The sequence below is a fragment of the Prionailurus bengalensis genome, chromosome B3 (genome assembly GCF_016509475.1).
Source record: "Prionailurus bengalensis isolate Pbe53 chromosome B3, Fcat_Pben_1.1_paternal_pri, whole genome shotgun sequence".
Lineage (NCBI taxonomy): Eukaryota > Metazoa > Chordata > Mammalia > Carnivora > Felidae > Prionailurus > Prionailurus bengalensis.
The window spans coordinates 96,386,828-96,414,651 of record NC_057355.1 but is presented as its reverse complement, the minus strand read 5'-3'; the positions used below and the strand labels follow the sequence as shown (position 1 = coordinate 96,414,651).

At 40.0% G+C, this 27,824-nt stretch overlaps 1 protein-coding gene and 1 long non-coding RNA gene across 2 annotated transcripts in view; one reads left to right on the top strand and one right to left on the bottom strand.

Annotated features, from left to right (window-relative positions):
- Positions 1–153: 153 nt before the first annotated feature.
- LOC122469050 lies at positions 154–25,375 on the bottom strand. Its single transcript, XR_006293376.1, has 2 exons — positions 24,895–25,375; positions 154–2,680 (listed from the first exon to the last, which is right to left on the bottom strand). It is a non-coding gene; the product is annotated as an uncharacterized LOC122469050 (long non-coding RNA).
- The window catches only part of MDGA2 (MAM domain containing glycosylphosphatidylinositol anchor 2), an 858,520-nt gene continuing 856,067 nt past the window's right edge, over positions 25,372–27,824 (top strand). Inside the window, exon 1 of the mRNA XM_043556078.1 lies at positions 25,372–26,736. Within this exon, the coding sequence (XP_043412013.1) occupies positions 26,457–26,736 (280 nt within the window). The 5' untranslated portion in view covers positions 25,372–26,456. The remainder of the gene's footprint in view (positions 26,737–27,824) is intronic.

The window sequence follows — 27,824 nt, the reverse complement described above, 5'->3', positions numbered from 1 at the left end:
TTATTTTTGATGACCTTGACAGTTGTGGGGAGTACTAGTCAGTTATTTTGTAGGATGCCCCTCTATTAGAAATTTCTGTTTGTCTCATGATTAGATTGGAAATATTTCTGCTGTCATAAAAATTTGAAGAACTTTCTGTCTTGTGTGTATGTCAGAGGAATTAACTTCATTAGACAAGAGACTAATCAAGAGATTTTTTCAGCTTTACTGAGGTATAGCTGACCAGTAAAATTGTAGGATATTTAAAGTACACAACCTGATGATTCAATACTTGTATAAATTGTGAAAGGATTCCTCCCAGAGATCTTACTTAAATAATCCCTTCTCAATTTCTGCTTGGGCCGATATAGTTGAGGGACACTGCTCTCCTTTCCTAGAGGCCACGCTGTATGTAATCCAGGGGATCTTTGAGTCATACTCCTTATCTCTCAGAGTCACATGGTGTGACAAAATATTCTGATCTCTGATGTTTCGGGAGAGGACTTTGGGGTCACATCCTCAGTATTTTCTCTACAGTACTTTCCTGATAGTGAATTTCTTAATTTTGACTCCCTTTGTTATCTGGAAGGACTGGTAATTTTTCAAATTATCACTTCTAGGTTTTACTTATTTAACAATTCTTTTCTCAATTTATGTCTTTCTCTCAAATTTTACTATAAGCAGCTAGAATAAACTAGGCCATATTTTCAACACTTAGCTTGAAACTATCCCCAGCTAAATATCATACCGTAGTTTATTCACACAGCCCCTGTTAGTGGATATGTAGTTTTATTCTATTCTTCTGCTATTATAGATATTACTGCAATAGAGTTTCTTGCGTATATGTCTTTTTATGTATTTTGTCAGTATGTATTTAGTATAGATTTCTAGAAGAAGAATTTCTTGATATAGGAAAAATGCATATGTAGTTTTGCCAAATTACTTAATTTCCCTCCATGTTTTTGAGTGATTTTGTACTATATGCTAGTACCTGTTCCCTAAGCCTTGCTAACGTAACATGTCAAACTTCAATCAATGTTTGGTATTGTGATAGATAAGAAATGACATTTTAGTGTAGTTTTTATCTTGCATTTTATGTTATTGTAAGAATAAACATTTTTTCTATTACCAAAACCTCTTCACTTCATTTTTGAAGAATATTTTCTCTGTGTATAGAATGTTTAACTTCTTTTAATACTTTGAAGATATTATTTCATTCCAATATGGTTTTGGTTTTGTTCTTCTGTTTAAGGAATCTGGCTTCAACCCTATTGTGACTCTTTTGGGTAATTTGTCTTTTTCCCCTGGATGTTTTTATACTTTCTTTGTCTTTTCTTATTGTTTTTAGCACATTTACCTTGTTATGTGTAGGTACACTTTCTTCACTTGCTTCTTAACCTGAGACTTTTATATCATCATCAGGTTTTTAAGTTCTCAGCTATTATATCAAGCTTTTAATATTTCTTTTTTCCCCCTTGGATATAGTAATATGGCATAGAACTTCTTTCTTTTACTCATTTATTTCATATGCTTTCTTCTATATATCCCATCTTTTTTACTTTTTCATGCCCTATTCTAGAATTTTTTTGAACTTTCATTCATTTAAATATTCTGTCTTCATCTGTATCAAATACATTATTAAACTCATCTTTGAGTTCTTAATATCAGTTTCTGAATTTTTCAGTTGTAGAAATTTCAGTTGTAGAGTCACCCAGGCTCTGCAAAGTGTAATCTTTTATTTTTTTTAAGTCAGTGGTTGAATCTCTATTATCTAGACTCCCTGTAAATACTGTAGATATTTCTATTTTATGTTGTTTCTCTTGGACTTTGACCATTGTAAAAGTGAGCTAGGGCTGTCCCAAGAAAGTATCACAGGCTAGATGGCCTACAGAACAGAAATATATTATCTCATAGTCATACAGGCTAGAAGTCCAATATCAAAGCGTTGGCATGTTTGGTTCTTTCTGAAGCCTCTTTCCTTGGCGTGTGGATGGCCATCTTCCTCTGGCATCTTCACATGTTTTTCCTTTGTATGTGTCTATGTCTTAATCTTCGTTTTCAGAAGGACATAAATTATACTGGATTCGGTCCTATCCATACAACTGCATTTTACCTTAATTATCTATTTATAGACCAGATCCTATCTATAAACAGTTAAATTCTGAGGTATCAGGGGTTAGGGCTTCAACATATGAATCTGCAGGGACACAATTTGGCCCATAATTACCACTTTGTCTTATTTCTTCATATCTTTGTAGGACTTTTGAGACCTAAGATGATATTGCCTTTCTCTAGAGAGAATTTATAGTTGTCTCTGGCATGCAGCCTGTGCATCAGCAATTCCAGATCACCTTAATCCAATACGTGCTGGAGTTGATTCAAAGCTGTGATTCAGTGAGGGCTAGTCTATTTCAGTTTCATCCTTACTCCTCACTCGTGGTCCTTTGGGGTTCCAATTCAAACAGGGTATTTTATCAGACTCTGTTTTTTGGTCGCTCTAAATCACAAATTCTGCCCATCTTGGTCCTCGAGTTTGTTGAAAATTTTGCTTAGCTTTTCAGTTCCTCACTCACTTCTTCAGGAATATGCTAATTATTCTTCAGGAAAAGTGGATACAAGTGCTGGACTTGCTGCATTGGGTTTTCCTCTTTACTCAGATCTTGGTCTTGAAATTCTCACTGCATTGCTAGTCCTCTGTCATCTACACAGACAGACAGATAGACAAATAGATGGATATAGATAAAGGTATAGATGTGCAGAAAGTCACATTTCAACTTTCTAATTACGCTGTCTGTGACAGTATTGACTGAAATTACTTAGACTGCCATTCCCAGGAACAAAATTCCACCCTACCCATCACTTAATAGGGTCAAGCTGGATATGATAAAAATGATACTGAAGAAAGAACAAATTCATTTTAAAAATTGGTTTTGTTTTTTCATTTCTGTATAATTCCAGTGTTAGAATTATTATTTAAGAGCTAGAAGATTAATGCCACTTTTATTATATCACTTCTTTTGTTTGTTTGTTTTGCAACATCCCTATAAATACTATATATACTCTTAGATATCTTCTTCACTGGTTGATTTAGATGGATAGGTTGGATATCTTTGAGCAAATGAATTTGGTGGAGCAGTGTGTATATTTTAGGTGTTTGATAAAGTAACAAAATAAATGGCAAGTATACGTTATCTGTAGTATAAACAAGGTAAATGAAAGAATTTTCAGTTCTGCATTCTGGAAGTTTGTTTCTGAAAATGAAGTCTTCCAATAGTTTGAAAATAAGGTCAAAGTAATAATCTCTATAAATTATTTTCAATACTTAAGAATCTTGTGTGCAATTTATTTTGTGTTTATTATTTTTAACAATGTGTAAGAAATCAATATTTTGTGTTATGTGAATATTTTATTAACTAAAAATGATAATGATGTTATTTGAATAGTCGGGATATGTATTTGGTCCATACAATTAAAGGAGGGAAAACGTGAAAATTTTATTATGCACCTAGAATTTCTTAAATGATAATGATTAGTCAGATACGTTTTTATCAATTTCCTATTTACAATTTAATTTCCCTTTAGAAAATTAACAATCAAAATGTAAAAGGAATATAAAAGCCAGGCATTATTCTGAAATGACAGTAAGTAGCTTGATGAAGTTTAGTATTAGTTTTTTATATCTGTATTAACAAGGCAACATTTTAACTGAAAAGATAGTACTGAGTCAGATACTATAATACTTGGCTCCTTTTGACATTTGTCCATAAGGAAGTACCTGGTGAATATGGAAATATTCCGTATTGTAGAGAATCGGTACTCCAGAAATGCACTGCATTATGTCACTGTTAAAATTAATTACTTTGAGCACTTTATAAATTCAAAACTAGTTTTTTAATCAACAGATGTATCCTAATAAAAAGGAAATTATCATTCTGAAATGCCTCTAGTCATCCTAAAATAAAACTGTCAACATCGATTATGACTTAAATCCAAATGAAACAATTACTTTCAAACTTAGGTTAAAGTTAGAATGTAATACTTCGGTATTATAAATTATTAATGGAATTGTAAGGTTTTTTAGCAAAATAATCCAGTTCAAAGTGGGAAAGGGTAGCGACTCTCAACAAGTCAGTTTATTTCTTGTATGATCTTTGAGTGTAAAATACTAGTCCCCCACTTAGTTCAAACTCATATAGTTAAAAAAATATTTTTTACCTGCTTATTATACATCTCTATTTAATTCACTAAATCCAGGTTTTAGTTCATTTTGAATTGAGGAAAGCATTTTACAACAAAATTTTTGGAAAAAATTTTATTACGTTGTATGTAAAATATGGTGGGGTTGGGGATCGATTTGTCTTTAAATTAGACTTAATAATATACAATAAAGTAAAATGACAGGATATGTGCAATTCACTTAAAAGACTCATGCATGTTAGAATAGTGTTAATCTTTGTTAGCCTGAGTAGTAACTGAAAAGGAGTGTGTACATTGGGAGTGAGAAAAGGGGAGTGTTGGTAATATTCTATTTGTTTTATCTGGGCACTGGGTCCGCAAGTGTGTTCAGTTTGAGAAAATTCATTTTGCTATAGGTTTACAGTACCTGCAGTTTTCTGTATGTATATTGCATACAGAACATGAACATTTTATAAAACAAATAGAGTAAGATATGTAAATAAAGCAGGGTAAATATTGGTATTTATTGAAATTGGATGACAGTTGCAGCCTTATTCACAACAGCCAAGAAATGGAAACAATTTAAGTGGTTATCGAAAGATGAATGGATAAAATATTATATATATATATAAATGAAATATTATTTTGTCTTAACAAAAAGGAGATGCTAGCTTTTGCAACAATATGGATGAATCTGGAGGACATTATGCTAAGTGAAATATGCCAGACACAGAAAAAAAAAACAAAAAAACCTGGATGGCCTCACTTGTATGTGGAAGCTAAAAACATCAAATCTGTGAAAGCAGACAATAGAAAGAACAGTGGTTAGCAGGGGCTGCGGGTGGGAAGAGATGGGGAGATGCTTGTTAAAGGTTACAGAGTTCGCTATTTTGTAGGATGAATAATTCTAGAGATCTAGTGTACAGCATGATGACTATAGTTAATAAAACTGTATTGAATCATGTAAATTTACTAAGAGAGTAGATTTTAGGTGCTCTTATCACCAAAAATAATAAGTATGTGAGACATAATGTGTTATTAGTTTGAATGTGGTAATTATTTCATTATGTAGATGTATATGAAATCATCATGTCATACATCTTAAATATATCTAGCTGTTATTAAAGATAAGATATGGACTAAAAAAGGAGTTAGATGACAGAATATTTGGGTCATTTTAGAATTTTTTAGTAATTTAGAACTTTAAAGTATTTTAAAATTTTGAAAATAAAAAAGATTTTTTTTAAATGACACAAGGCAGATAGCTGAGTCATTAAGTATTGTTGGCTTCCTGGCATGAGGGTTTTACATGGAAAATTAGCACTGTTATAATTGTATAAAACAATGGCTCGGGGAAAAAATAAAACACTTAAAAAAAAACAACAATGATTTGGAACAAACATTTGGTGAAACACTATATGCCTTGACTGATACCTCTTCCTAGCATTTATTTGCTATCACTATGACTCTGGGACTTGCCTCTTTTCTTATATGGGGTTCCCCAAAAAGCAGAACTCGGTCCTAGGAAGCATTATTAGGAAAGTGAAATCATATAGGGAAGAAAGTCAATAAAAGATGCGTTCATGAATGGGCACTGTTGTGGACAACTGGGGCTGAGACTTGCTGACTATTCTCAGAGAATTTCCCAACCAAGGAGTGAAGAAGTTATTCACGAACAAATGTCCCTTATTGTTTGAAGGTTGCTTCTGTGGGCATTAACTCCCTTACATCTCTGACCTGCTCCTTGGTCTCAGAACTATTGTGTTTCTACAGCTAGAGAAAGCCTTCAGGCTGAGGTGTTTGAGGTAGGAAGCCATTCATTCATTCAATGAATTCCTCATTAAAACTGCAGGTGACCTCCAGGTTGGACCAAGAAACTAAGGCCAGAGACTTCTACAAATGCTACACTTTCCTATATAAGGATTTAACAAATGTTTGGAATGAATTAATATCTCCACCCATCTAATAACTTTTAACTCATGTTTTGTGTTTTTGATTCCTTTTATTTTATGTGAAGTTGATAAAAAATAAAATAGAAATTTGAAACATATTGAATTGGGGATTTTGTATTCCTTCATGGTTATGAGTATTTTCTCCAAGATTTGGAAATAAGAATTCTCCCACTTTCAAAGTTGATGATATGTGTTGAATCCACCTCCATTTCATCTCTTTTGCTCTAGAGTGAGATTTGTATTTTAAAAGATTTTAATGTAATCCCATCATTATCTTTATAGGTCTCCTGTAAGTGATAAGGACAGTTTAATTAACAGAATTCAAAATAACATAAAGAATACAAATCAAGGAAATTTCTTTACGACTACCAAGAAACATTATGAAGAATGATACCAGTCATTCTGGGTTGTATACAGAATGGAAGTAGAGAAAATAACCTAAAGTGAAATAAGTTTAGAAAATTAAATGTATTAATCCCTATTTAAATAACGTGTGGCTAACAGGCGCCAATGCAGCCTTCTCCCTATGGGAAAACATGCAGAAAAAGACAAGAGTTAATAAGTAAGTGAAACACACAACCTTAGGCTAGAATCTGTGAGAAATTGGCATGCTTAAAATAGAAATCAAAATCTTTGAGGGGGAGAAGAAAGAAAAGAAAAGGAAACAACTGTGGATTTAATTCTTGAGTGAAGTCAAGAGATTGACTGAAACACACACACACACACACACATAACTAAGAAAGGTGCTTTATCCATTCTCCAACTAAATGGCACATTTCAGGTACTATTTGCAGAGGAAGTACCATAATACATGTATTCTGGAAATTATAGGTACTATAAGTGAGCACTGAAGAGGGGACAGATATAAAAGAAATCCCATTCTGCAGGCTGGGAATTATAATCTTTACCTATTTTCTTTGTTTTGAATCAGAAAAGCAGATTATGCAAGTAGTAGAAAAATTCCCTGAAGTAATAGACAATTGTACACGGCCTGCTCCTTATTAAGGCTCCTGTTGTCTGCCCTTTACTACGACCCTCCAAAGAGAATTTCAACATTACTCAAGTAGAAAGGGAGCAGGACCTAACCAATCCATATTTTCTGTAAGAAAATTACATCCTGATAGATCTAAATTCCCTTTAAGAAGAAAAATTGGCATTGGGCTAATAAAAAATTACTGCAGCCAAAGAGAAAGGGAATAGCACAAAGATGAGTGCATCCCTGACAATAATTTATTGCAAGATCTAGAAGAAAATTATGATTACTTATATGACAAGGCTTAGGGCCTCACCAGTATCAGGCAAAGACAGAAGAAAATGGGATGAAGAGAAGAAAGCAATAAGTGAGTTATCAAAGGGCTTCTAGGACAATTATAAATTAATGATAAAGATAAAATTTCCATTTGAGCCTGATGTGGGTATCCACTGCTGTGGAAAATCAAAGCAGCGATGTGGACCAGAAGCATGGGAAGTTTCCCAGAACACAGAGAAAAATGACAGATTTGATGAAAGAAAGTGAATACACACATAGTATATGTCAAAATGAATGCATATGGATAGAAAAAAAAATAGTGAAGATAAAGAGTAGTTGTTCCCAAAGAGGATAACCAGACTAAACAGAGGAGACATAAATAAGAGAAAACATTTCAAGGGTAAGAAAGGACTAACTACACATAAGGTATAATTTCTGGGAAAAATCCTTATCCAGATACATCCTGATAAAATACATGAATCACAAGCATGAAGTAAAAACACTGAAACTGCCTAGGGAGGAAAAGCAAATATCTGTAGTAACTAAAAGATCAAGCTGGCCTCAGACCTCTCCTCTGCAATAATGAATGACAAAATAGTTTTGATGCAACAGGTATCAAAATATTATTAAAATATAGAACACACACACACATATATATATAATATAATTAAGAAAATTGGTTTTATATATTTATATTTATATACAAGACTTTGTATCTTACATTTATTTATTTATTACGATCTACATTAAAACTAACAAAGTAGACAATATGGTATGTCAAAAATAGAGTGAAACAGCAAATTCTATACTCAGTCCAAGAGGTATAAATCTAAATACTTTCATCAGTAAATAGGTAAGAATAAGCACAAATAAACTAATTACTCAGTAGGAGAAGCTAAAACTGATATGCCAAAATTATCCCAAGTAGTCTAAGAGATAGGAATAAGGGAGACGTGAAAACTAACACAAAGACTTAATTAATTTGAAAGCATGAAATGGAATAATTGAAAAATTTGAAAGCTAGTAGATTGAAGAGACAAAAAATATGCAATCTTGAGAACTTACAAATCATACACACTGATCTATATACACACAAAGAAAATAAAAGTACACATTTTGAGAATGAAAAAAGTGAGGTAAGCATAAATTTATCAAATTTTAAGACTTTGCTACTCATAACATTGTATTTTAGTAAACATTCAGAAATACATTACTTACTATAATTCCACTAATTGAATAGACCAGCAGGGACTGCCCTTCAAAAATATGCAGGTCCAGAGACGCAGCGGCAAGATGGCGGCTTAGGAGGACGCTGGGCTCACCACACGTCCTGCTGATCACTTAGATTCCATCTACACCTGCCTAAATAACCCAGAAAACCACCAGAAGATTAGCAGAACGGAGTCGCCGGAGCCAAACGCAGACGAGAGGCCCACGGAAGAGGGTAGGAAGGGCGGCGAGGCGGTGCGCGCTCCACGGGAGGGAGCCGGGGCGGAGGGGCGGCTCGCCGGCCAAGCAGAGCCCCCGAGTCTGGCTGGCAAAAGCGGAGGGGCCTGACGGACTGTGTTCCCACAACAAGCGCGACTTAGCGTCTGGGAGGTCATAAGTTAACAGCTGTGCTCGGAAAGCGGGAAGGCTGGAGGACAAAGGGAGGGAGAGCTGCTGAGCCCCCTGACAACCGAGCTCAGTTTGGTGGGGAACAAAGGCGCTCGCCAGCGCCATCTCCCCCGCCCATCCCCCAGCCGAAATCCCAAAGGGAACCGGTTCCAGCCAGGGAACTTGCTCGCTCCACACAAACACCCAACTCTGCGCTTCTGCGGAGCCAAACCTCTGGCAGCTGATCTGACTCCCTCCCGCTGCCACAGAGCCCCTCCTGAAGTGGATCACCTAAGGAGAAGCGATCTAAGCCTGCCCCTCCTGCCCCCGTGCACCTTGCCTACCCACCCCAGCTAATACGCCAGATCCCCAGCATCACAAGCCTGGCAGGGTGCAAGTAGCCCAGACGAGCCACACCACCCCACAGTGAATCCCGCCCCTAGGAGAGGGGAAGAGAAGGCACACACCAGTCTGACTGTGGCCCCAGCGGTGGGCTGGGGGCAGACATCAGGTCTGACTGCGGCCCTGCCCACCAACTCCAGTTATACACCACAGCACAGGGGAAGTGCCCTGCAGGTCCTCACCACGCCAGGGACTATCCAAAATGACCAAGCGGAAGAACTCCCCTCAGAAGAATCTCCAGGAAATAACAACAGCTAATGAGCTGATCAAAAAGGACTTAAATAACATAACAGAAAGTGAATTTAGAATAATAGTCATAAAATTAATTGCTGGGCTTGAAAACAGTATACAGGACAGCAGAGAATCTCTTGCTACAGAGATCAAGGGACTAAGGAACAGTCACGAGGAGCTGAAAAATGCTTTAAACGAAATGCATAACAAAATGGAAACCACCACAGCTCGGCTTGAAGAGGCAGAGGAGAGAATAGGTGAACTAGAAGATAAAGTTATGGAAAAAGAGGAAGCTGAGAAAAAGAGAGATAAAAAAATCCAGGAGTATGAGGGGAAAATTAGAGAACTAAGTGATACACTAAAAAGAAATAATATACGCATAATTGGTATCCCAGAGGAGGAAGAGAGAGGGAAAGGTGCTGAAGGGATACTTGAAGAAATCATAGCTGAGAACTTCCCTGAACTGGGGAAGGAAAAAGGCATTGAAATCCAAGAGGCACAGAGAACTCCCTTCAGACGTAACTTGAATCGATCTTCTGCACGACATATCATAGTGAAACTGGCAAAATACAAGGATAAAGAGAAAATTCTGAAAGCAGCAAGGGGTAAACGTGCCCTCACATATAAAGGGAGACCTATAAGACTCGTGACTGATCTCTCTTTTGAAACTTGGCAGGCCAGAAAGAATTGGCACGAGATTTTCAGGGTGCTAGACAGAAAAAATATGCAGCCAAGAATCCTTTATCCAGCAAGTCTGTCATTTAGAATAGAAGGAGAGATAAAGGTCTTCCCAAACAAACAAAAACTGAAGGAATTTGTCACCACTAAACCAGCCCTACAAGAGATCCTAAGGGGGACCCTGTGAGACAAAGTCCCAGAGACATCACTACAAGCATAAAACATACAGACATCACAATGACTCTAAACCCGTATCTTTCTATAATAACACTGAATGTAAATGGATTAAATGCGCCAACCAAAAGACATAGGGTATCAGAATGGATAAAAAAACAAGACCCATCTATTTGCTGTCTACAAGAGACTCATTTTAGACCTGAGGACACCTTTAGATTGAGAGTGAGGGGATGGAGAACTATTTATCATGCGACTGGAAGCCAAAAGAAAGCTGGAGTAGCCATACTTATATCAGACAAACTAGACTTTAAATTAAAGGCTGTAACAAGAGATGAAGAAGGACATTATATAATAGTTACAGGGTCTATCCATCAGGAAGAGCTAACAATTATAAATGTCTATGCACCGAATACCGGAGCCCCCAAATATATAAAACAATTACTCATAAACATAAGCAACCTTATTGATAAGAATGTGGTAATTGCAGGGGACTTTAATACACCACTTACAGAAATGGATAGATCATCTAGACACACGGTCAATAAAGAAACAAGGGCCCTGAATGAGACATTGGATCAGATGGACTTGACAGATATATTTAGAACTCTGCATCCCAAAGCAACAGAATATACTTTCTTCTCGAGTGCACATGGAACATTCTCCAAGATAGATCATATACTGGGTCACAAAACAGCCCTTCATAAGTTTACAAGAATTGAAATTATACCATGCTTACTTTCAGACCACAATGCTATGAAGCTTGAAATCAACCACAGAAAAAAGTCTGGAAAACCTCCAAAAGCATGGAGGTTAAAGAACACCCTACTAACGAATGAGTGGGTCAACCAGGCAATTAGAGAAGAAATTAAAAAATATATGGAAACAAACGAAAATGAAAATACAACAATCCAAACGCTTTGGGACGCAGCAAAGGCAGTCCTGAGAGGAAAATACATTGCAATCCAGGCCTATCTCAAGAAACAAGAAAAATCCCAAATACAAAATCTAACAGCACACCTAAAGGAACTAGAAGCAGAACAGCAAAGGCAGCCTAAGCCCAGCAGAAGAAGAGAAATAATAAAGATCAGAGCAGAAATAAACAATATAGAAACTAAAAAAACTGTAGAGCAGATCAACGAAACCAAGAGTTGGTTTTTTGAAAAAATAAACAAAATTGACAAACCTCTAGCCAGGCTTCTCAAAAAGAAAAGGGAGATGACCCAAATAGATAAAATCATGAATGAAAATGGAATGATTACAACCAATCCCTCAGAGATACAAACAATTATCAGGGAATACTATGAAAAATTATATGCCAACAAATTGGACAACCTGGAAGAAATGGACAAATTCCTGAACACCCACACGCTTCCAAAACTCAATCAGGAGGAAATAGAAAGCTTGAACAGACCCATAACCAGCGAAGAAATTGAATCGGTTATCAAAAATCTCCCAACAAATAAGAGTCCAGGACCAGATGGCTTCCCAGGGGAGTTCTACCAGACGTTTAAAGCAGAGATAATACCTATCCTTCTCAAGCTATTCCAAGAAATAGAAAGGGAAGGAAAACTTCCAGACTCATTCTATGAAGCCAGTATTACTTTGATTCCTAAACCAGACAGAGACCCAGTAAAAAAAGAGAACTACAGGCCAATATCCCTGATGAATATGGATGCAAAAATTCTCAATAAGATACTAGCAAATCGAATTCAACGGCATATAAAAAGAATTATTCACCATGATCAAGTGGGATTCATTCCTGGGATGCAGGGCTGGTTCAACATTCGCAAATCAATCAACGTGATACATCACATTAACAAAAAAAAAGAGAAGAACCATATGATCCTGTCAATCGATGCAGAAAAGGCCTTCGACAAAATCCAGCACCCTTTCTTAATAAAAACCCTTGAGAAAGTCGGGATAGAAGGAACATACTTAAAGATCATAAAAGCCATTTATGAAAAGCCCACAGCTAACATCATCCTCAATGGGGAAAAACTGAGAGCTTTTTCCCTGAGATCAGGAACACGACAAGGATGCCCACTCTCACCGCTGCTGTTTAACATAGTGCTGGAAGTTCTAGCATCAGCAATCAGACAACAAAAGGAAATCAAAGGCATCAAAATTGGCAAAGATGAAGTCAAGCTTTCGCTTTTTGCAGATGACATGATATTATACATGGAAAATCCGATAGACTCCACCAAAAGTCTGCTAGAACTGATACAGGAATTCAGCAAAGTTGCAGGATACAAAATCAATGTACAGAAATCAGTTGCATTCTTATACACTAACAATGAAGCAACAGAAAGACAAATAAAGAAACTGATCCCATTCACAATTGCACCAAGAAGCATAAAATACCTAGGAATAAATCTAACCAAAGATGTAAAGGATCTGTATGCTGAAAACTATAGAAAGCTTATGAAGGAAATTGAAGAAGATTTAAAGAAATGGAAAGACATTCCCTGCTCATGGATTGGAAAAATAAATATTGTCAAAATGTCAATACTACCCAAAGCTATCTACACATTCAATGCAATCCCAATCAAAATTGCACCAGCATTCTTCTCGAAACTAGAACAAGCAATCCTAAAATTCATATGGAACCACAAAAGGCCCCGAATAGCCAAAGGAATTTTGAAGAAGAAGACCAAAGCAGGAGGCATCACAATCCCAGACTTTAGCCTCTACTACAAAGCTGTCATCATCAAGACAGCATGGTATTGGCACCAAAACAGACACATAGACCAATGGAATAGAATAGAAACCCCAGAACTAGACCCACAAACGTATGGCCAACTCATCTTTGACAAAGCAGGAAAGAACATCCAATGGAAAAAAGACAGCCTCTTTAACAAATGGTGCTGGGAGAACTGGACAGCAACATGCAGAAGGTTGAAACTAGACCACTTTCTCACACCATTCACAAAAATAAACTCAAAATGGATAAAGGACCTAAATGTGAGACAGGAAACCATCAAAACCTTAGAGGAGAAAGCAGGAAAAGACCTCTCTGACCTCAGCCGTAGCAATCTCTTACTCGACACATCCCCAAAGGCAAGGGAATTAAAAGCAAAAGTGAATTACTGGGACCTTATGAAGATAAAAAGCTTCTGCACAGCAAAGGAAACAACCAACAAAACTAAAAGGCAACCAACGGAATGGGAAAAGATATTCGCAAATGACATATCGGACAAAGGGCTAGTATCCAAAATCTATAAAGAGCTCACCAAACTCCACACCCAAAAAACAAATAACCCAGTGAAGAAATGGGCAGAAAACATGAATAGACACTTCTCTAAAGAAGACATCCGGATGGCCAACAGGCACATGAAAAGATGTTCAGCGTCGCTCCTTATCAGGGAAATACAAATCAAAACCACACTCAGGTATCACCTCACGCCAGTCAGAGTGGCCAAAATGAACAAATCAGGAGACTATAGATGCTGGAGAGGATGTGGAGAAACGGGAACCCTCTTGCACTGTTGGTGGGAATGCAAATTGGTGCAGCCGCTCTGGAAAGCAGTGTGGAGGTTCCTCAGAAAATTAAAAATAGACCTACCCTATGACCCAGCAATAGCACTGCTAGGAATTTATCCAAGGGATACAGGAGCACTGATGCATAGGGCCACTTGTACCCCAATGTTCATAGCAGCACTCTCAACAATAGCCAAATTATGGAAAGAGCCTAAATGTCCATCAACTGATGAATGGATAAAGAAATTGTGGTTTATATACACAATGGAATATTACGTGGCAATGAGAAAAAATGAAATATGGCCTTTTGTAGCAACGTGGATGGAACTGGAGAGTGTGATGCTAAGTGAAATAAGCCATACAGAGAAAGACAGATACCATATGGTTTCACTCTTATGTGGATCCTGAGAAACTTAACAGGAACCCATGGGGGAGGGGAAGGGAAAAAAAAAAAAAGAGGTTAGAATGGGAGAGAGCCAAAGCATAAGAGACTGTTAAAAACTGAGAACAAACTGAGGGTTGATAGGGGGTGGGAGGGAGGAGAGGGTGGGTGATGGGTATTGAGGAGGGTACCTTTTAGGATGAGCACTGGGTGTTGTATGGAAACCAATTTGTCAATAAATTTCATAAAAAATAAAAAAAATAAATAATAAATAAATAAATAAATAAATAAATAAATAAACAAACAAATAAAAAATAAAATAAAATAACTAGACAGTTCTCCAATAAAAAAAAAATGGATATACCAGTAATTGTTCATCCCTTCTAGGATTTTTATAAATGTTATAAGTGTAAATACATATAAAACATGTAGAACTTAGCCTTGCAATTTCAGAACTATATGATAGTTACTATTATTTTACTGTTATCAAAATCATCATTTTAATGATCTTCTGAATTATCATTTTACTAACTCCAGTCTTGGTTTTATGTCATCAGTTTTTCCTTTGGACTGACACCAAAGTAATCATTTAGAAAGGAAATGTGGGTCATATGATATGCTAGTTTACAACTGTCCAGGGAACCTTAAGTGACTTCATCAAAATAAAAATGTGTTTATGTGGTTAAAAAAAAAAAATGCAGGTCCAGATGACTAGCAGGTAAGCTTTTTTGTGTAATAATTTCTACCATACTCTGGAGTTCATAAAAATTTTAAACTTCCCAGCTAATAAAAAAAAAACAATTTCAGACTAGTTTCAAATAAGAGTATAAATGAGTTACCAAAGGGCTTCAAGGACAAGAAAATTCTAAGTAAAATTATTAGTAACTTTGTATGGTACTTTAATAAAGTCTTATATATTATGACAAGTGTGGGTTTTTTACTGAAACACAAAGGTATTTCAACACAATAAGCCCTCTGTGTCTCAGTTTCCTCATATATTGACTGGATAATGATAGGTTCCTACCTAATACTGTGATTTCAAAGACTGAGTGTATCAATTTTAAATGGCTTAGATGTCTTGTTATATATATTGTACTGGTTGTGTTTTTCAGGAGAACCCTAACTAAAAGATCACTACAAGAAACCCAAGTTTAAAATTATCATAAAATAATTGTAATTATACTAAAACCTACTACTAAAACCAAAGGAAACAACAGAAGTTGGCGAAGATGCAGAGAAAGGGGAACCCTCTTACACTAGTGGTGGGAATGCAAACTAGTGCAGCCACTTTGGAAAATAGTATGGAGGTTCCTCTACAAATAGAACTACCCTATGCCTCAGCAATTGCACTACTAGGTATTTACCCAAAGGATACAAAAACACTGATTTGAAGGGACACATGCACCCTGATATTTATAGCAGCATTATCAGTAATAGCCAAATTATGGAAAGAGCCCAAATGTCCATTGATTGGTGAATGGAGAAAGAAGAGGTAGTACATATATACAATGGAATATTACTCAGCCATAAAAAATAAATCTTGCTATATGCAATGATGTGGATGGAGCTAGAGCGCATTATGCTAAGCAAAATAAGTCAGAGAGATATAAATACCATATGATTTCACTCATATGTGGAATTTAAGAAACAGAACAGATAAACATAGGGGAAGGAAAAATAAAAGCAGGGAAACAAACCTTAAGAGTCTCTTAACTAAAGTAAACAAACTGAGGGTTGAAGGAGGGGAGATGGGTGGGGAGATAGGTTAAATAGGTGATGAGCATTAAGGTGGAGACTTGTATTGAGCACTGGATGTTATACGTAAGTGATGAATCACTAAATTCTGCTCCTGAAACCAAGATTATACTACATGTTAACTAACTAGAATTTAAATAAAAACTTGAAACATTAAAAAAAAAACCTAAAATAAATAAATGAGCTCTGAAGTTGACTGAGTTGACTGTAAGTTTCATATGATCAGTGCCCAAACGGATTTAGGCATTCATACTCATGCCCAGTATACTTGTTGACTACTTTTCCCTCTTGGGATAGTCTCTCTCTCTCTCTCTCTCTCTCTCTCTCTCTCTCTCATTCTTTTTCTCTCTTTGTCTCTATTTTTCTTTCTATCACTCTGAGTTATCTAGAGGCTTACCCCTGCACTGAGAATAAAGACTTTTTTTTTTTTTTACACTGGCCTACAGAGTTCTTCATGAGTTGGTTCCTAACTACCAGACAGCTATCTTTCTGTTCCTTCAATGCATTAGACTCCAAGAACCCTTGTTTTCCCCTGTGTCTGTAGATCTCTCCTCACAACTTTATGAGGTGGGCTTTTTGTCTTCCAGGTCTATCTCAAAATCCATTTCCTGATGATATTATCTAACATAATCCCCAATCCTTTCGTATACTATTACATCACTTTTTTGAGGTACTTATTGCAATCTGCAATTATCCTTATTTATTTGTTTGTTTATTGGTTATTACCTATCTCATCCCATTAGAATATAAGCTTTTAAAACAAACCAAATGCCCAACAAAGGGAGCTTGATTAGATGATTCCACTGAATCCACCCAGTGGGATTGTTGTTCAGTCATTAAAAATGCTATTGAAGATGAGCATTTATTGTGCAAGAAAGATGTCACTATATATGGAATGAAACAAGAAAGGATACAAAACAGGTAAAGAAGTATATCATTTAAAATGTGTATCTTTAACAATTATCCCTTCTCCAAAGCCTATCCAAGACTTTTATTGTTTCAGGGCATGAGAGTTAGAGTGTATGCTCTTTTCAGAATTTTTAGATAGAGAATTTCTTTATCAACATTTTAAGTAACATTTCAGCATGTCAAAAGACAGGCATTTGCATTAAATATGATCAGTTACACACTAAGGAGGTATAGAATAAATTTAGTATGGTCAGACTATACTTTTTAAAAATAAAATAATATAGAAGAGAAAGGAATTGAATAGACTAGAAAAGAACATAACAAAATACTTTTGTGCAAAGGGTAATTGTATTATGAGAAAGAAATGTGTTTTGGATATGTGTGTGTGTTCTGAGTCAGGACAGAAAATATATTTATTATTGTGAGTTGAGGTGAATAAATGGCAAGAAAAGAAAGTTTGAAAACTCCTCCTTGCTTTCGTGAAGTAGAGGGGTGTTGTCAGATACATGCAGCACAGAGGACAGAACTACCTCCCTTCCATTCTTCTCCAGGAGATCCCAGGCTCCCCACCCATACTTGGGAGTAGCTGCATCAGAGTCAACTTGAGATGGGAGAACTTCAAATCGAGTTTTCCTGGTTCTTCTTAGTTTCCTGATAAAGTACATGATCACCTACATTTTAACAAGCATAATTCCCTTTAGCTCTCATGAATATTATGTTGTGTATTGGAAATGCAGGGACTACTGAGGTTAGTTGATTTGTCCGAGCTAGAAAAGTGATTCCATAAAGATTTAGAAGAACACTTTCTAAAGGCAGGGATCTGAATAGCAACCCCAGAGGTCTCGGCCAAATGGTTTTTGTGTACACTCTTGCCCAAGACACAAATGTGAGTTCGTGTATTTGTTTTCTGTGGCTGTTGTAACAAAGTCCCACAAACTGGGTGGCTTACAACAACAGAAATTTATTCTCTTAAAACTTCTTGAGGTTAGAAGGCCAAAATCAAGGTGTCAGCAGGACCGTGCTCTCTCTGAAGGTGCCAGGAGAGAATGTGTCCTCACCTTTCTCTTAGCCCTTGGTGGCATCAGAAATCCCCTATTTTCCTTAAGTTGAAGATGCATCACTCCAGCCTCTGCCTCTGTTGTCACATGGTATTCTCCTCTGTGTGTCTGTTTCTGTACTTTTTCTTCTAAGGACATCAGTGATATTGAATTAAGGGCTCACCCTATTCCACTATGGTCCCATTTTAACTAATAACATCTGCTAAAAACCTACCTCCAAATGAAGTTCTGACATTCTGAGAAGACAACAATGCGGGGGGGGGGGGGGCACTATTCAACCTGGTATGGTCCCTGTGGTTCTTCCTCCCTTCCCTCTTCTGTCTTGTTGTATTCTTCCTGGTTAACTTTCAAACTACTCAGCCACATGTTTGGCTGGTCTTATTTTCTTTGCCAGTTTTGTAGCACGCTGGAATACTTGATTGTTCAATCTCCTAGTTACTGCTTTCCTGCCCACAGGTTTTGTTTTTTTAGTTTTCCCTCCTTCAAGGCACCTCTCATGAATGCCCCCTAGAAACCTCCCACCCCCCCAACCTTGCACTTCTTTGGATCTGCTCCAAAACTTTGAACTTGCATAATAATGTTTTCTTTCCTGAGCCACCATTAAGAGACAGGACATGGTCCTACCCCCTTACTAACCTAATTATACAAGGTTGGGGTGTGCAGCTATAACTAATATTTTGAAATATTATCTTATATTCAACTTCTTTCTCATTTCCTGTAATTCTTGCTGCTCTAAGGTTCCATATTTATCGAAGCTGAGCATACCTTCAGGGAAAGGGCAGAAACCAGGGAAAAAAGAAGTGTCAGGCATTTGAAAGAAAAAAGGTGTTTTTTTTTCTTTTTTTTTTTTTTTCTGGGAGGACCTAGGCTTTAAATTATTAAGCTTTAGCTTGGAGAAGTCAGACCACAGCAGTTTTTCTATAAATCAGACAGTAAGAATGTAAGATTGAAATGTGTTTCGTCTTTCCTTTGGAAGGATGGTCAGCTTTCCTCTGGCCTGGTGAGAGGCTTATGGTCAGGGAGAGTAGAATAGCTCAGGGAGAGGAAGGAAAAAGAGATGGCAGATTTGGAAGATAGGGAAATGGATGTTCCTGAGGAGGACTTTCCTGTCCTGTCTTGTGATTGAAAGGGATTAGTGACCTTCATACACTTTAGGAATTCCATGGTGGAGAAAACTTATTTTTTGAATCTTGCCTTAACTCTTGAATGAAAACACCTCCTTGAGTGTAAATTAGGGAATCTACAAAGGAGGAGAAATGTCAACATGGTATACACAGGTAAAGAGAGAATGAAGAGTAATGCTATATAGTTTCCCAATATGAGTGGGGTGGAGGAGATCTAGATGTTCCTGGTGGCTCCAGACGGGAATGAGAAAGTTTCTCCATGGCAGGAAGTCTGAAAGAAGCTTGAAGTTGGAATGAGCCAAGAGCTGAGTCCTTATCACTCAAAGCCAATGGGTGAAGATGAGAGCAATGGATGTAGCAGGGTTAATGGCAAACACCTAAAGATCAAATGGAAGACAACAATAAAAGAAGATACCTATCCCTAATATAAGGACAAAACATGAACCAACAATCATGGAGTGAGGACAAGGAGAAAAGCATGTGAAAGAAACCCTGAAAAACTGGGTAATTGGATAAAAGATGGTAAATTTTAAACCTAAGAAGGCTTTGTGCTTCCTTGACTTTTTCCAACCACTGGTTGATAGGAGTAGCTTATTAGCAGGTCGAGTTTAACTACAGAGAATGTTTAAAGTTCATATTATGTTCTGTTCTGTTCTGTTATGGCATATTATATTATATTAATTGTATTAGTGATGCCAAAATGAGCCCAGCTCTGATTACGACCCAAATTTCCTTTCCCTTATTTCCTATTACATGCACATCTATAAACTGCTCCAAATGTAGAATCTTGGGGAAATTTTTAGTTCAACTCTCTTCTAGTCCTTTATAACATATCTGTGGCTTAATCAAATCACTTCCTTGTCAGAAACAGTGGGTTTCTTTATATTTCCACCACAAAATTGCTAATCCAACTTTGATGTTGATCTTTAATCTAGACTACTGGTGACCTAGAAGTGTAAGCATTACTTCATACCAATCTGTTATTAAAAGATAGTAACCCAAGCAAAAATGATAAGCAGAAACTTCTCTGTGTTAATATTTAAGCTATGGAGTTTTCCAAGGATATATCCAGGGATGTGGCACTTTCAAAAATAATCTTGAAGTAGAATTGTACTCTCAAATTTTCAAGTTTTCAGAAGATATTAAGCTATTCTGAAGTACTGAAATGCCAAACCATTACAGATAAACCGTAGAAAGACTTCAGAATTCAATGTGACTGGACAGAAATGGGACAGATGAACTTTGAATGAAAGCAAGTGAAGTAAAGCTTTTTAGAGAAAAGAACACTTCATCATACTTACAAAACCAAAGGTTCTGAGCTGTTAGCTAATCTCAAAGTGGAAGTGATTCAAGTTATTAGCCCCATCTAGTAATGCTCTTTAACAACTAACAATTATCAATAAAAATATTGAGTAATAACATATTATTTGAGCACTATATGCCAGGTGCTGAGCTATTTATTTCATGTGTATTACTTTACTTAAACTCTTAGTAACCTCTTGTTCTTTTTGTTTTATGAAATACGAGAAATGTGAAGGTCAGAGTGACATCAGTGATTCAAGCCCAAGGCAGTCTGATGTCAAAGCTCAGACCTTTACCTACTATGTTACATTGCCCTGAACTGAACATCTTCTACTCTGGAACAAATCTGCATCTTTGTTCCTGAAATAGTGTCAGAATCGAGGGAGACGTGCCAAAATAAGAATAAATCTAGGGCAGGGCTACTAAAATTGTCAAGGCTATGGTATATGAGGGTACGCTTTTAAAAAATAATTGTGGGTTCAAGATACAAACTATAGAAAACATGAGTGGCTCACAAAATCCTGGAAGTCTAGATCTATTGACTAGCATATCTTTCTTAAAGAAGGAGGGCACATGAGGGAGAATGCTCTTGACCACATGAGTAAAAAATCTCAAAGATTTGCTATTTTTAAGGTGAAGATAGAATATCAAGACTATAAAGACCCTTGCCTCATGTTTTCTGCCTCTTCCTCTACTTTCCTGAGTCCTTCAGGTCCTCCTTACTGGCAGCCACAATATATCTGAGACCTTAGCCCCATCATCTGGTAACAAATTACCTTGGCATCCTCTCAAAACAGTATCAATATAATAAGCCTTTCCTAGGTACCTTTTTTTTTTTAAATTTAGACCCTGGATTTACTACCTCTAGGGATTAACCTTGGGGTATTTTGTTGCTTCCTCAAGCCATATATCTCTCCTTGACTTCTCTCAGTCCATACAATGGGGATTTGCTGTGCTTCTTTATTTAGAATATTAGCAGTTACTGTTCTCATTTCCCTTTTTGTTCCCACTAAAACCTTGCTAAGGGACAGTCCTGTTTCCCAAAACAAAATCCTTGTCTCATACTCAACACCAGTGTCTGTCTCAGTGCTGCTGTTTATGAACAAGTGTCCCCTACCTGCTTCCTGGAAATGACCAGACCTAGAATCCCCAATACTATGCTTTGTCTCTCAGAAGGTAAATCATGTCTTCCTGTCTGAAACTGTCAATTCTAGGTGATGCTCCTTAGATTTCTAAGCTTGCATCCTGAAAGCTATTACTAAGTAGGAGAAAATAAAACTAGGTGGAAAGGCACTTGGCTAGAGGAAACTTACCAGGACAGAAGATTTTGTACCCTATAGGAATGGTTCCATTTTAGGGTTTAATCAGAGTGGATTAGCTTTCAAGAGAACTGGTCCATTGGACAGAGGTTGAGGGAGTGATAGTATGGGGTCTCAGGTGCATGTCTGAGCCACAGAACAATAGAGTTTCCCCTAACAGGTTTTGGAAATGTCAGAAATAGATTTAGCCTCAGGATAAAAGGATTAGGCCAGGGGTACATATACACAGACAAGAAAGGTATGATTCAGGGTGGGTTATAGTCCCAATAAGCTGTGATATAAACCAGGAATCTGTGACCAAGAAGACTACAGCAAGCACAAAGAAGTGTGGGGCAACAGGTTAGGGTGTACAATTTCTGAGAGATTACCTATGTACTCCTGATGATTTCTACATTCTTGTTTGGTTTTATAAACAGGACAGGGAATAGTGTATATGTGATTTAAAAGGGCCAGTGGAGGAAACAGGGAGTAACCGTAGATAACATACAAGGCCTTGTATTGGCTTTGTGGGAAGAAGCTAGATTAGAAAGAAAGGGAAGATTTGTAACTAATATTCCAATTTTTCCCTACTCAGCTGTATCTCCAGAGTTACTATTTTTTCTTCTTTCTGTCCCACTATCTTGGTGTATCTTGTCCCGAGCCCTGACTCCCTCTATGACATTGCCTCTCTGATGCAACCTAGGTTGGAATGTCATGCTCATACTGGAAAATGGAGATAGAAATTAAACAGAAACCATAGTCAATAAAACTATAACACATTGTTAAGGTAATTAGGGTTGTCAGAGGGGAGCCCCTAAATTTTCATGGCCCTGTAATTGCAAATGATAAAGTGTTCATTGCTCTTCTTGTTAGAGACAGAAGAATACTCTTGAGTGGGCCCTGGCAGTAATATAATGTGGGATTCCTTTGGGCTCGAAGCAACATCTATATCCACAATGGAAAATCCAAGAAGCTAGTATTCCATAGGTTATTTATACTGCTCCTATAGGAAACTGCTCTAATTGGGCTACACAGAGTGTCCTGGGTCTGATTTCATTATAGCTCTTGGGCCTGTCTTCTAGAGCTCCTCTCCTCTAATAAACCATCTCCCTTCCCATCCTCAAGCCTCAGCTCAGGCTCACCACCTGGAGGCCTTCAGTAGCTAGTGCTAGGTGTGGCTGAATGCATCAGGCCTGTTTGGTCAGAGCAGATATAAAATGCTGAATATCAAAAATAAAAATAAATTTATAAAATAATACCTTGATTGGTTGAACTGGCCATTTTTTTTCCATAAATTATCTATCCAGGATTTTCATAGGAACAAAAACCCCTATATTAAATCCAGTGCAATTTTTTATTTTTACTGTCATGTTAACTGAATTAATGGTTGCACATAGAGTTTGCCACCCTATGCCCTAGGACTTTGTTTACTTATATAAAAGTTATCGTGTCAACAGAGATAGTAGTGCATGTGTTGACCAACATACTCTGTCCACTAGATTGTTTCTTAAAGTAAGGGATTCTGTCTGACATATTTTTGAATGTCCAATATCCAGAATTAGGCCTTGCCCAGAGTAGATACACCTGGCTGTTTCCTCAACTGAAATAAATTCCACAATGTCCAGGTTCTTTCCAAGCTCTGAATAGTTCATTCAGAAACTGCTGAGGGTTCCATGGGTGTAGGGTCCTTCCCTAGACAGAGGTGTGCACTACGTGGAAAATAGAGGCCCTGACTCCCTGAAGCTAACGTCCTAATGTTGAAAGTTAAGGAAAATAATCCCCATTAGGGATAGTCACTTAGTCTGGATTCCTTTGCAAATGTGATACACTGACATTCTGGGATATTAAGATATTTCAGTCTAGAGTCCTGCAAACACTCAAAGAGCAAATGATTCAATATGAGTCCCCCCACCCCTAAAAAAAGGGATAGTGCCAACATGCAGGTGAAATACTACTTCAGAACATGAGCAGCTAAAATCTGCAAGTGTCTCATGGACAATATACATTGTGAGCTGCTGTCTGAGAGTTGCAGTTTACTGCCCCTTGAAGCTGCTATGCTGTACTATGCAGGAATGATTTTTTTTTTTTAAAGACAGATCTTCAGAAATTTAAGACAATTCCCACCCCCACCCTCCCCATACAAGTGGCCAGTGAGTGAACATCACTCATTCTTTTCGGAAGTGCCACACATTGAATTTTGCTTCTAAAATGACACTTAATTCCATCCATGTGAAAGTGGCATTTCATAAGGAAGGGGTCCTCAACACTCAGTGAAGTGTCCATTGGGACGCGTTCACCATCCCATTCTTGGAACCCATTCTTGGTTCCTCCTATCTTGGAAATCCAGAGGGTAAGCGGTAGATCCCACCCTACAAAGATGATATACATAATTCACTTAAGTGAGATAAAGGACCTTGGTGGAAACAACGGGGACTATTCATTTTCTCTTGCTTGGAGTTCCCTCCCCACAGCAGAAGTAGCAGGGGGAGAGGGAACTGCAGCACTAATCTATTATGGGAGCAGATAAATGAATACTATGCTCCAGATTTTTCATAGCAATTACTTTTGTAACACACGTATAAATGCACGTTTGTAGCTATTTTTATCACTTCCCTATCCATATGCTGTTCGAATAGTGAAGAATATATTCAAGAAAGTGAATTGCACGCAGGAAGCATTAATTATTGTGGTTATAGAAGCAAATCACAAATCACTACTATATTCCCAGTTTTTCCCTATTAAAATTGGGCTAAGTATTTCTATACTTGCTCCAAAGTAAAGATGCCTCGAGTTTTCTAATCCTTTTGTAACTGAATTTCTTAAGCTCCCCAAATATCAGAGCTAGCTAGCTAGCTCTGTCCCTGTGAGACACTGTCTTTCACAAAAGAGAAAAGATTTTCAAAGCAGTTAACTTTAGTAGGAGACACTGCATATTAAATAAACTAAACTCTGAACTCCCAGTGTCTCCTCTCCTAGAGAGGAGAGGCATTTCATTGCCGCGCTGACCACAATTCCATTTAAAAAGGACGGAAATGGGGAAGAAACTGTGCCATTTCTAAGTGCCCTGGCCTGTTCTGCCCTCTAGTCAAGTAGAACGGGTCCTGGAAGACCTTGGGCGACTGGGAGGAGACGGTGTGTGCTGTAATTACCCTGGTCTAGGGTGGCAGCCGGCCCCTCGGCGTGCAAGCACAAACAGCGGCGTCGGGCATGATAACGGTGGTCCGCCGCCGCGGAGCTCCCAGGGAGTCAGGGGAGGGCCTCGGCGGGGAAAGCTGGAGGCCGGATGCCGCCGGCCTCGCGGAGCCTCTTGGTGCTGTCCATACTGATGAGCTCCTCGGCTGACACAGGCAGGCAGAGCGAAGGCGGAGCAGAGGAGGCAGAGGAGGCGCGGAGGCAGGCGGCAGAGCCGCGCACCCGGCTTTGACGTCGCCCAGCTGCGGCTAGCAGCTCGCGCTCTCAGCACGTAGCGCACAACGTGACCACACACAGCCTCCCTCTCTGGCAGCCCGGCAGCCCGTCCGCCCGCTCTCGGCTTCGCCTTCGCCCTCCTCCTCCTCCTCTCGCCTCCGCGGCGCGCACCCCCGCGCACAGCCAGGGATTCCGGCCGGCGTCGAGCCCTGGGCGCTCCGCCGCCTGGCCCGACACCTCTGCCGCAGCTGGGGCCCGAGCGGCGGCCACGCAGCCGGGTGTCCTCTTCAGGCGGTCGCTCCCGCGTTCACCTCTGGATGCCAGCACTACGTTAGCCCAGGCGGGGAACCCCTTCTGCGGCTCCCTGCTCTAAACTCCCGCCTGTCCCGACCGCCCCCACCCCTCCACCTGGCGGGGGCGGCGCGGAAGCGAAGAGGACGCGCGCTGTGCCGGTGGGCACGCGTAGACGTGTGTGCGGATCCGGTCTCGGCTTGGCATTCTCCCTCCCTTGCAAGTGGCGGTGCCTGGACTCTGCTTTCGGCTCCCGGAATCGGTGCGGCCGCCCGGAGCCCTCTCTTCTCTGGCGGGGCACTAAAGGCTATTTTGGAGAACGGTGGTGGCGGCGGCGGCGGCGGCGGCTGAGGCTGGTGCCCGAGAGAGCTCCAGACGCACACTCTGCTCCTCTTCGGTCCCTCTCCTCCTTCTCCCTCCACCCCCCCTCCCTTCCCTGCCTCCCCACCCCCGTCCCCCTGGCCCCACTCCTCCTCTTCCTCCTCCTCCTCTTCCTCCTCTCCCCGCTCGGAGATGCGAGCCTGTATCGTGTAACAGGATTGGCGTTGCAATGGCAACTGATGGAATGGGGGAAGGCAAGACAGCAGGGCTGGGGGCTCCGGACTGCGGGCGGGCGGGCCGCTGCCGCCGCTTGACGCTCCTCCGGGGACCTTCGCGAGTTACTTTGTAAAGGCGAATCCAGGCGAGGAAGCCCCTGCTCCGTGCCGCGAGTCAGAGGCCACTTCCTGCTCCGTGGCTGCCCGCGTCAGGCTTGCAGCGCTCGGCACCCCCGGCCCCTGGCCCGCGCCCGCCGCCAGCCCAGCGCGCCGCCGCCGCCGTCGCTGCGGAGACTCGAGCCCGGTACCCTGAAGAAGACTTCGCCTCCCGGTCCCCTTCCCATCACGCCCCCTGCTCCTCCCCGGCGCCTGCGATTTTCCCAGGCGCCCGGTGTGAGTGCTGCGTGCGTGTGAGTGTGTGTCGGGGTATTGTGTTGTGGGAGTGTGTGCGTGTGTGTGTGTGTGTGTGTGTGTGCATGAGTGTGGGGTGTGCGGGGCTCCTGCGCTCCGCTCACGGCCGCCGCCGGAGAAGGACAGACGGACGGCGCTTCCTTCTTCGGCGAGCGGTTCCTGGGCACCTCGGCTCGGCCCGGGCGCGAGTGGAGCGCGCTCGGCTGGCCGCCGGCCTCCGGAAGGTCCCGCTGCATCCCCCCTGGGCTGGATATGTTCATGTTCACGTGAAGATGGATTTAGTGTACGGTCTCGTGTGGCTGCTGACAGTCCTCCTGGAAGGGATCTCTGGCCAAGGAGTATACGGTGAGTGCAATCGCGACGCTATCGTGACCTTGTGATTCTTGGACAACATAGGCTGGCGAGCGAAAATGCACGACTCGCGCCGTTCCAGGGCCCCTCCCCGGCGTGGTATTTGATTTACACTTCATCACGTTATTGGGAGCGGTGAGGAGGCAGCGAGCGCGCTGCGGGTTGGGTTGCGAGCCGCTCCCCCAGCGCCTCGGCTGGGGCTGGGAGTTGGGTCGAGCCGGCAACATTGCACTCTTGCGAACGAGTGGCTTTGCACTTGATTTATCCCCGCTGGGGAACGGAGCTCTAGCAGTCCTTAATTTAATAATGATTTGGCTCCTTGCATTGCCGCGGTGTCTGTGCCGTGGTTTCCCCCGAAGGGAAGCTCCGAATGTGACCCCAGTGAGCTCCCCATCCCTCTCCGTCTCCCGCCTCCTCCTTTTCTCCACCTTTTCCTTTTTTTTTTTTCCCTTCTTCTTCTTGGTGAATGCTTACATGACTTCGTTTTCCGGCTCAGGAAGTGGGGTGACAGTTGAGTTGCGTTCTGCACCAGCGTTGCCATGAATACTGACTTGGGGAGGGGAAAATAGCAGGCAAGATTCTCGGTGCCAGACACAATTAAGGGACATGTTTATGTGAATGGATGAGCAAATGCATGAATGAACGGATGGCCAAGTCTGCGCGTCTTGGCTCCGGGGCAGGACACCAGCTCGCTGCAACAGGAACACAACGACAGTTCTCTGGAAAACCCAGGTCTGGGCCGGTTAGGACCGAGAGAAGGGCAAGCTTGTTAATTTGGAGATTTTTAAGTCCTCAAGAGCAGATCTAGGTTCCTTTGCCTGTCAGCAGTTGGCACCCTTGGCTTTCGGGATTGAAAGATACACTCACTCACACACACACCCAGACTCTGGTTGAAAGGTGCCTCATTTCCTGGGACCAGCAGGCAGTGCCACAAAGGAAACATAACTTTTGTGATCTCAGAGGTATGGTAGGAAGGTTAAGAGAACAGCTATGGAGGGGACAGTGGCCACCACTCTTCTACAGCTCTCCTAGGGTCAGGGTGTGCTGGACACTCAACTGCTGCCTTTGGTATCACTCCAGGG